Source organism: Azolla caroliniana, unplaced genomic scaffold (assembly GCF_043228905.1).
Source record: "Azolla caroliniana isolate FFs.n. ecotype wild unplaced genomic scaffold, voAzoCaro1.0.p SCAF_1, whole genome shotgun sequence".
In the NCBI taxonomy this organism is placed as follows: Eukaryota; Viridiplantae; Streptophyta; class Polypodiopsida; order Salviniales; family Salviniaceae; genus Azolla; species Azolla caroliniana.
Genome location: NW_028230436.1, coordinates 20,815,991 through 20,826,823, shown reverse-complemented (window position 1 = coordinate 20,826,823; position 10,833 = coordinate 20,815,991). Strand labels below are relative to the sequence as shown.

Genomic DNA, 10,833 nt, shown 5'->3' with positions numbered 1-10,833 from the left:
CGTACTGCGGTACGTAAGTGGCACTAAGGACCAGGGACTGCTATACCAGACCGGTACAGCCTCGTAGTTGGTCGGCTACACCGATGCTGATTGGGCTGGCAACGCCGCCGATCGTCGATCCACGTCCGGATACGCGTTCTCTCTTGGTAGTCCCGTGATAGCGTGGAGCAGTAAGAAGCAGCCGACAGTTGCACTGTCGAGCACCGAAGCTGAGTACCGAGGAGCGGCTGTCGCGACATGCGAAGCCATATGGTTGAAGCGGCTACTTAAGGACCTGCAAGAGGAGGTATCCGATCTGACGACAATCTACTGCGACAACCTCAACAACATCCAGCTCGCGAAGAACCCCGTTTTCCACGCACGGACCAAAGACATTGAGGTGCACTACCATTTTGTCTGTGAGCGTGTCCTTTCTGGTGAAGTCAAACTTCATTATGTTCCGATGGATCGGCAAACTGCCGACATCTTCACTAAGCCCCTTGGTCTGGACAAGTTGCGGCAATTCTCGGGTGCGCTTGGGTTGCGTCACCTCGACGTGCCAAACTTGAGTGGGAGAACAGTCTCGAAAGACTAAGCATGGGAGCAGGAAGGGAGTGGAAGAGGCCATGACACTGAGTCGGATGATGAATTCAACTTCGGATCGACTGAAGAAGCCCAGGGCGGATCCCCGGAAGAGTCCAAAAGCGGACATAAGGGGAGCAGCCGAAAGAAAGAGCCGAAGCCAACCAAGCATGGGGGAGATGACACCGTCAAGGGCGAGAAGATCGAAGACGAGTTGGAGACAACCAACTCGGACGAGAGAGAAAACTGATCGGAGGTAGCCGAGTCGGTTTAGATGTTTGATTCGGATACACTGAATCAACCGAGGGCCAAGCGGAAAGGAAGGCAGGAGGAGAAGCGCCAACACCGCGACAACAAGGGAGCTGTGAAGGGCCGTGGGAGCAGACAAGCCGACCGGAAGGGTCGAAGCGTGTGGAGTCGAACAGGCCGAGGAGCGCGAGCGAGGCGTGGAGCCAGGAGGAACCGGAGCGGTGATCAGGAAGATCCCGAAGAGCCTCAAGTTGAGCTTGAGGGGGAGTGTTGAGAGATAAGCTCAACATCAGCCGGATCGGCTGACCAAGCCGAGGACCGGATCGGTTGGGACTGATTAGTTAGGCCGGATCAGTTGGAAACCGGTACACAGATCGGTGCGTAGGAAGGCCGTATCGGTGCGTAAACCGAAAGGTCGTTAGAGAGATATTCCTCGTAGGGAATAGTTTTGGGAGTAAGAGTCGAGGCTCATTTATGAGCAGTCAAGTACTGTCAGTACTTGTGTCAGCCCATTGTCAAGGCTTGTATAAAAGGTGCTCACTGAGCACGATGTATGTACAGAGTGTTAGTTTTTGAAATTGTTTTTTCCTGGTGTTTACTCTCTCTCTCTCTCTCTCTCTCTCTCTCTCTCGTGCGTACTGTGCAAACCTAATCTTTGCATTAAACCTATGTTTTCTATTGTTCGGTTTCCTATATTGCTTCCGAACGCCATTCTTTTCAATTTCTTTCCTTTTCTTATTCCATATAGAAGATGATTGAGCCACCCTTGACAACAATAATGTGGTAGACCTACTACTTTGTATGTCGAAATGTAGAGAGGTCTAACAAAGGTAATGAGAGGAGAAAACCTGGTGTCTCACAGCTTAGGTCGAAATAGGCAGGTCCTGAAGTCTGCACTCCGCTCAGATTTGAGTGAAGCTTATTTGCTCAATCCAACCGGAAGGTGCCAACCCCAAAATGACTTAGATTTCATCTGATTCCGACTCTAGATGAGGGAGATATGAGACCTTGATGGATTCAATCCATAGAGGCACACTTTGATTCACAAGTGTTGTATGGATGTTGGAATGCTTGAGTTTTGGCTTGTGTAGTGGGTTCAACTCTTGACACTTGTAAATTCCCCGTTTTCAATGTAGAAAATGCTCTAGTGCTCGCATTGTTTTAAGCATGTTGAAGTATTTCTAATGATGGTGATGGTTCTAAATTTTGGTAGAGCTTTTGCTTTCAATCCAATTTCTTCCTCCTAACAATGAGCCTTCTTGCTCCTTTTATAGCATTTTGGAGCTCCTATGCCAAAGAAAAATAGTATTATCATGCACATATCCACTTTAGTATGGTCGCTTTTTCATTATAGCTCACATATTCCCATCAAGTTCCTAACAAGGATTGAACCCTTAACTTATCATTTTAAACAAAGAACTTTAGTCATTGTTTTTAATACCATTTAATCACCTCTCCTTTAGCATATTGTAAATTTGATTTTCATGTGCTTTCCTCCTTCGAACATGCCATGTCATGGCATCATGACTTACGTGACAACATTTCTCTTGACTCATCCCCTAAGTGTTGTCTACCTCTTTTCTTAGATGGGCCGAGATTTTCGACATGTTTGACTCCAATCTCTATTGAGTCTAAGTAGTGTATGATCGATCATTTTCATGCCACCTCAAACAAAGTTGAGCCTGAGTGGCCTTCTCATGTCGGTGACATGAATCTTGTTGTTAATGAAGTAGGGTATATTTTGAGGAAGCATCACTTGAAAATCGTTAGCATATCTTAGTATGTATGTATATGTATGTATGGTCTAAGCATTGATTTGGTGGGGAAGATGGTCATCTTCGGAGAAAGGACCCCATCCCATCCATTATGATGAATCAAACAAAGGTCTCTGCAATTGTGTGGATTTAAGTTCTCTTGTGCGTGAGTGAGTGAGTGAGTGAGTGTGTGTGTGTGTGTGAAATGGTTTCTGAGGGGCTTGTGTGAATAGACATTTATGTATCTCTCTGACAGGGCTCAGCGAGACACCCCATCTCTCTCTCTCTCTCTCTCTCTCTCTCTCTCTCTCTCGTGTTCTTCTCAGTAGAACGAATTCTCCATTTGTGAGGTCTCTATAGCCCTTTATCTAACTTTCCCTCTCGTGGGTTCTTCTCCATATCTCGAGCTATGGTCTTCTTCTGAGGCCTCTCTGTCTCTGTCTCTCTCTCTCTCTCTCACACACACACAATGCTGCTACCCTCTCTCTTCTTTTGCCCTCTGCTTCTTCTTCTTCTTCTTCTTCTTCTTCTTAACAGCAACAGCATTCATGCCCAAAATGACACACAAGCACTGCTCACATTCAGAGCCGCCAGTGATCCTGAGACGCAGTCTCTGGCAGCATGGAACACCTCAGATTGTTGCGATTGGAGCGGGGTGACATGCACGCTAGATGGCCGCGTCGCCCGACTGTCGTTACGAGGCCGAAACCTAAGTGGATCCCTCCAGCCCCTTCTCCTTCTAACCGAGCTCCGAGTCCTCATTCTCTCTAACAACAACTTCCAGGGCCAGCTCATTCCTTCTCCTCCTCAAACAACAACAACAACAACAACAACAACAACAACAACGCTAAGAAGCAGCAGCAGCATTAGCAACAGTAGCATTGCTAATTGGAAACACCTATGGTTCCTTGCGCTCCCGTCCAACCGATTCTCGGGACCCATCCCCGACTCCATCTCTTTGTTATCTCAGCTTCGGACCTTAGACCTATCGCATAACAACTTCAATGGGACCATCCCTCCATCGTTGCTCAACTTGACAATGCTGCTGTCTCTACATCTTCATCATAACAACCTCACAGGTACCATCCCTAACCTCACATTACCCAACCTCATCGACTTATCTCTCGGCCACAACCTGTTTTATGGAGCTATCCCCGCCCTAAACATGACAAACCTCACCTTCTTTGATGTTTCATATAATAACTTAAGTGGGTTGATTCCACTATCCTTAGGTAGGTTTCCAAGTTCTTCTTTCTATGGCAATCTCAACCTATGTGGGACGCCCTTACCTTCATGCAATGCAAGTGACGTGTTAAGTAGCCCTGCCTCACCGTTTGTTAGTATACCATCTACCCACAATGACCCATTTACTTTACAATCACCACAAGTTGGAGTGGTTAAGAAGAGCTCTAGCAAGCTTAGCTTAGGTGCCATTGCTGCCATTGTGGTTGGAGATGTGGTACTTCTCCTTTTATTAGTCCTCGTATTCTCCATATATTATCAAAGATCGAAAGTGAAAACGCTCGGTGGCAATGCGTTTGGAGATTGCAAGTCGAACAATGCATTTGGAGATTGCAAGTCGAACAAATTCGCACAAGACATAAACTGCTTGCCAGGCCCGAGTACGGCTAATGATCGGGCTGAATCCAGTGAAAAGAAGAGCAAGAAAAAACTTATTTTCTTTGACGATGGTGATGATGGTGGAGATGGTGATGGTCGGAAAATGAAGAAGTTTGAGTTAGAAGATTTGTTAAGAGCATCGGCGGAGATGCTTGGAAAGGGTAGTCTTGGCACGGCATATAAGGCAGTGATGGAGGATGGGGGATCTGTAGCTATCAAGAGATTGAAGGAGGCGAATGCATCAAGTAAGAAAGATTTTGAACAACAAATGGATTTGATTGGCAAAATCCGAGGACACCAAAATCTGGTTTCTCTTCGAGCTTTCTATTATGCCAAAGAAGAGAAGCTTCTTGTCTACGACTTCATGTCTAACGGAAGCTTATTCAACCTGCTCCATGGTAAGTCTATCTGTATTTCTCTCTCTCTCTCTCTCTCTCTACTGTTTCGTTCTTTTCTTCAAGATGAACGTTTTCAATCTCAATAATGAATAGGGGGAACTAGAACACCATACATGCTCATGAATAATAAAGGCTAAGAGATATTATTCACTACGTGAATTAGTATCAATATCATTGATTCATGTTCTACATCCTACTATTTTACCCTAAACCCTAAACCCTAAACCCTAACGAAAAACCAAAAACCAAAAACCCTTAGTTGGGTGCAGTCTTCCCTTTTATTTTAACTGATCCACTAATATCTTATGGCCCTAAAGGTCTTCAATCTCAACAATATTAGATAGATTGTTTTACCTGACTTAACCTTGGATAAGACATTCAAATGCATCTGAGGAAATGTGGTTTGAAAGTTACACTAATGCTAGCTAGGTAGGCATTGAAGGTTGTGTAGGGATTTAACAACGATTTCTTTGTTTTTGGGTTTGACATGGTATTAGGAAATCGAGGACCTGGGCGTGTGCCGTTGGATTGGAATACTCGAGTTCGGATAGCGCTAGGTGCGGCAAGGGGTATAGCACACCTACACAACCACAAGATAGAGCATGGTAACATCAAGTCATCGAATGTCCTCCTAGACAGTGAGGGGAATGCGTGTGTCTCCGATTTCGCCTTAGCACCCTTAATGCCATCATCGGTAACCATGCAAATGGCGTCGGGCTACAAGGCGCCAGAGCTCGTTGACAACAAGAAAGTGTCGCTACGGACGGATATGTATAGCTTCGGTGTGTTGTTACTTGAGATATTGACGGGGAAATCCCCAGCCCAGTCTTTACAAGATGAGGGTTTAGATTTGCCACGATGGGTGCAATCGGTTGTAAGAGAAGAGTGGACAGCTGAGGTCTTCGACCTTGAGCTAATGCATTATAAGGACAATGAGCAGGAGATGGTGTCTTTGCTCCAAATCGCCATGTCCTGTGTCTCAGTGGCTCCCCAACAAAGGCCGAAAATGAGGCAAGTGGTGAGAATGATTGAAGGTGTACTGAGAGGGGAGCAGTCTCCGTTAAGAGACTGCTGCTCAAATGATGAGCCACCGGCTTCTTCACCTCCATCCATCTATTGAATGCGTACATTTCCTTTTTCTGGATCCATATATTATTGTGTTTTTTCTTCGTCTTGTCTTCTCTAGAGGCTTGCTCGCTATCTATCTTGGTGTCATTTCAAATGGGGGGGGGGGGGGGGGTGGTAGAAGTTTGAACCGAACCAAACCAAACCAAACCAAACCAAACCACACTTTGAAGTGAATGAAGGCCTATCTATACATATTTGGGGAACAAGTGTATACATACATACATATTGTTCTTGTTTTTCACCTCGATTATTACATCAACATGCTCTCAGAGAGTCTCTGCTCTGTCTGTTTAAACGATTAAACTTACATCCCTGCATACATATATACATATACATATACATATATGCAACTGTAGGCATGCCTGCTGGAATTCCATTCAATCTTTCCATGTCCGTCCTTCCAACGGTATGTTTCTCTCTCTCTCTCTCATAAACATAAATATAAACATAAACATAAACTGAGCTGCTGCTGAGGTCCTCACCGTGCCGAAGGAAGGTATGGTATGGTATGGTATGGTAGTAAGAAAGACGTATTTGAAGTGACGGGAAGGAAAAGGTGGAGCCCGTCCGGCAATCAAACGATGCCGGTGTGGCCTGCCTGCCTACCTACCCACCCATCCATCCACCCACCTACTACCTAACCTAACCTGACCTACTTATTTTGATTATGATGATGATGATGATTCACATATGACACCCTCAAACAACTTATGCATGGATGCATCTAGTATTAAATGGCTTATCTACATATATACGTAGTACTCACGCAATTAATTCCTCGAGCTGTGAAATTTAAGAATCCCTAACGAACGCCCAAGAGAAGGCAAGATTGAACACATCGACACTTCTCAAGTTTTGACCTTGACAAGGGCGCCCCATCTCATCTCACTCAAACTACCTCACTACTCATGTCCTTACCACATCCCAATGTCGGAGCAACATTCTCCCAATGGTTCTCTTATAAGACCTTCAGTTTAGAGTAGAATGCCATTTAGGCTTAGAGTGGCTTTTTTGAACTTCTGGGCTGAGTGGGTTTTTTGTGGGGCCCTTCATATGTGAGATGTGCTGTGCATTTGAGGCATAGTATTTTGGTTCCAGTGGGAAGTTTTACCCTTCTCGCATCTATATCTACAATGATATGTATACACATACATACATGGAATGGGATTGATATGTGCATATGATGAAGTCCCATAATATATATAGTTCCAAATGTTGTATTGTAATGGCATGACACGGAGCAGTGTTACCAGCTATGTCATCAAATTTTCCACCACCTCTCGGTAAATTCATGTCCATCCATTCCCTACGAGCAGACGTTAATGATGGATTTTTGTAGGAACAAGTCGTTGATTTGATTCTTAGAGAACAATCATATCTAGAGGAAGAGGCATCCATCTCCATGTGTTGCCTTTAGCCAATGCTAAACCCAACACAAAACAAACGAAGAAGGTGAAGGTGCATCATCCTCCACACAAACAAAACAATAGTGTATATTACATATACACCTCATTGTATGTGTGTATTGGAAATGGAAAGATGTGTGTGTGAGTTTGTTAACATGAGACAAACATTTTAGGACCCCCAAGAAAAACAACGTTTGCACATGAGACATTATAGTGGGGAGAAGGGGAACTATGGGTTACACAAATAGGTGGCCGACATGAATGTGACTATTAGTGTTAGTAAGCCTATGTATATAAACGGAAACCCTTAGGCAAGTGAAAAAAGTTGTCATACTTCAAGCCATTGTTGTATCTATTTGTATATGCTTGCGTAAGACCATGTGCTATGCATGTACATCTTTAAAACTTATGTCGTGCTAGTTGGGGAAGAGTTTCAAACATGAACCTATTCTCAATGGAGGTACTATCTTGTGTGTCCCATTAAGGTGCTTCACATTGAGGTCATCTATGCGTTTTGTGAAGGGCTCTCTACTCAAAATTGTTGGTTGAAGATTTTGGATTGTTGTATACCATTCGGGTGGCGAACCAGGAGAGGATGGTTAATTGGTCTCAACCTGCTAATGTTTTTTACCCTAGCTTGACTAACACCTTCGGGTGGCAAACCACCGACCAAAATGTAGACATTAATCTAACAATGAAAAGAATATAACTTAGATTAAAATGTCAACATAACATTGCAACGTATAGTTTTACATGGCTATCAAAGTATCTACATCATTCTCCTCTTCCTCCTTTTGAGAACTCTCCTCACACATTTGTGCAGTGGCAACCGTAGGGTCCTCTAGAAGCTCATCGTCAAGATCAATAAGCTCCCTAGGTTCACCAACTAATGGAGAAATTGGCTCACGGGAGACTGGTTGAAATCGTTCTGTATTCGCAATGTGCTTTGCCCCTACTTCCTCATCCTAGTTTGGGCATTCCCATAAGGCTAAGGCTTTAATCCTCATGTTAATGAAACTCACTTGTTCATCGTCTTTCTCCAATGAAACAATATTTCGGAAGAGCTTCAAAGCATGTAGATGTAGTACGTTTAACCAAATCACAAATTTTTTAATATGTAACTTAGCATAGCTACAATCAATAATATGTATTCCTTCGTTGTCAATATGTGCAAGAAATGATGTAGGAAAAATCAGGAATATCTTTAACTTCTCTCAATTTCTGATTATCACAATCTTGGTATATCATGGTTGAACAATATTTCTTTGGTCTCTCACTATACATGGCTTCCTCACGTTGAGTAGATTCTAAAAGAGAGCATTGATATTTCAAACGTATTTTCTTGACTATACGCTCATCCTGATTTTTAGTTGACCTTATAGGGGCAAGATTGAAAAATATAGAGAAACTCAATTATATGAACCAACAAGTAATTTATAGGTAAAAACTTATATGTTTAAATATATATTAACTCTAGAAAAGGGCTCTAAATGCTAATATCTTCCGGATCCATCTAGTCCGGTTCTTTCCTTCGGCTCGTCCGATCCGTCTTGTCTGGTACTCATCCGGATCCCATCCGGAGGGACTTGTTTCCCAACAAACTCCCCCTTCACTCCGGCATGGGATGTCTCGTTAGTCCGATCCGTCTCCGGCACGTGTCCAGTTTGTTGGGTGACAACACCTTGGTCAGCGTGTCCGACCCGTTCTCCTCCGTATGAATCTTCATCAATGAAAACTCTTTATCTTCTACCTTCTCCTAGAGCCAGTGGTATCTCCGTTGGATGTGCTTGGTTCTGGAGTGGTAGGCCGCGTTCTTTACAAGGTGGATGACACTTTGGCTATCGCAATAGAGCCGATATTCCTCCTATCGAATCCCTACCTCTTTGATGAAGTCCTTCATCTAGATTATTTCCTTGCCGACTTCTACAACCGCCATGTATTTCGCTTCCATTCTCGATAATGCCACTGATTTCTGCAGTCTTGACTGCCATGATACCGCTCCCCATGCATAAGTCATGATGTATCCGGACGTGGACCGACTAGTATCTAGATCAGCCGACATGTCTGAATTCGTAAAGCCAGAGCCGAACCGGAGGCACATGTTCGAGGTGCCTTTCATGTACCGGCGGAACCACTTGATGGCAGCCCAATGCTCTCTTCCCGGGTTGCTCATAAACCGGCTCACCACTCCAACTGCATATCTAATATTTGGTCGAGTACACACCATTGCGTACATTAAGCTTCCAACGGTAGAGGCATATGGTACCTTCATAATTTTTGACTTCTTTGCCTCTGTCTTCGGGCTCTGTTTTCCGGACAACTTGCAATTTTCCGGGAGTGTTGATCTGACCAATTTAGCATCTGACATGCTGAATTTTTGGAGCTCCTTCATCACGTACTTCTCTTGTGACAACCTCAATAGCTTCTTTGTCTGGTGCATCCCTAGTATCTGTCTCACCGGACCCAAATCTTTAATTGAGAAGGTCCGGTTCAAGGCCTTCTTCAGATTTTCGATTTTGATTCGGTTCGGTTCGACAATCAACATGTCATCCACATACAACAAGAGTATCAGGAAGTCTCCTCCGTCGAACTTCTTCACAAACACTCAATGGTGGGTTTGCGTCTTGCGGTATCCTTGGTCGGTCATGAAGGAGTCGAACTTCGGTAGCATTGCCGGGGAACTTTCTTTAGTTCATATAAGCTCTTCTTCAATTGGCACTCCAGATTCTCCTTCCCTTGCTTGAAAAATCCTTGCGGTTGTTGCATGTAGATCTCTTCTTTGAGGTCGCCATGTAGGAACATCGTCTTGACGTCCAATTGCTCTACCTTGAGGTCCATGCTTGCCGCTATGCTCAAGAACGTCCGGATGGATGTCATCTTCACTACCGGGGTGAAAATATCATCAAAATCCACTCCTTTCTTCTCCTTCACCACAATGCAGGCTTTGTATCTCGGTGGATTTCCGGCGTCCCTCGGTTTCAACTTGTACACCCTCTTGTTCCAGAGCGCTTTCTTCCCTTTCGACAGCTCCATCAATTCGTATGCGTGGTTCTCAGGTAGGGAATCCATCTCATCTTGCATGACACTTAACCACTTGCGGTTGTGGGTGTCTCTCTTTGCTTTTTCAAAACTTTCCGGATCCCCCTTGTCGGTAAGTAACACTCGCTCTTCATCCGGAAATCTCCGGGGGGCCCATCTCTCTCTTAGTCAGTGTTTTCTTGCTCTCTGTCTTTCTTTCTCTCTCTCTCTCTCTCTCTTTTGGTGAAAACACACAATTATATTAATAAATGTGTGTAAAAAACATCTCTCCCTCTCTCTCTCCCTCTCTCTCTTTGTTGTCGCCATTACCTTCTGCTGTCGTTGTCGCCGCCTCCTACGCCTCTAACGTCGTTTGTCGAGTAAGCGAGAGAAAGCATGTCTCCAATCTTGCTAAAGTTGTGGCCGTGCATACGTGGGTTGTTTGGTAGAGTGTGTTCCTACGATGTGTGTGCTTATACTTGGCGCGCAAGGTCTCTCTTTTGTGGGTTGATTGCGAGCTCACGAAGTGAATGAGACATCCACCGATGCTTGACTAAGTTTTCTGTCCTGTTTCGTCCTTTCCTTTTATCTTTGGAATTACAACATGACTTCTAAACTAACTAAAGACCATAAGGGAACACACGAAGAAACTATAAGTAAAGAAGAATTCTTAGATGTCTTTAATTGTTTAGTTAAAAT

General features: G+C 44.2%; 1 protein-coding gene across 1 annotated transcript; it reads left to right on the top strand.

Annotated features, from left to right (window-relative positions):
• The first annotated feature begins 2,905 nt into the window (after nucleotides 1–2,905).
• Nucleotides 2,906–5,771, top strand: LOC147869141 (putative leucine-rich repeat receptor-like protein kinase At1g68400). Its single transcript, XM_087326760.1, has 2 exons — nucleotides 2,906–4,582; nucleotides 5,080–5,771. Exons 1-2 carry the CDS (start codon nucleotides 3,034–3,036, stop codon nucleotides 5,700–5,702), a joined length of 2,172 nt encoding a protein of 723 aa, XP_087182886.1. The 5' UTR covers nucleotides 2,906–3,033; the 3' UTR covers nucleotides 5,703–5,771.
• The last annotated feature ends 5,062 nt before the right edge of the window (nucleotides 5,772–10,833 follow it).

Bases quoted from the DNA above. Each gene is read 5' to 3' on its own strand.
- LOC147869141 (XM_087326760.1), top strand. From the start codon at position 3,034: ATGCTGCTACCCTCTCTCTTCTTTTGCCCTCTGCTTCTTCTTCTTCTT. The intron at 4,583-5,079 runs GTAAGTCTATCT...ACATGGTATTAG, and splicing joins CTTATTCAACCTGCTCCATG to GAAATCGAGGACCTGGGCGT.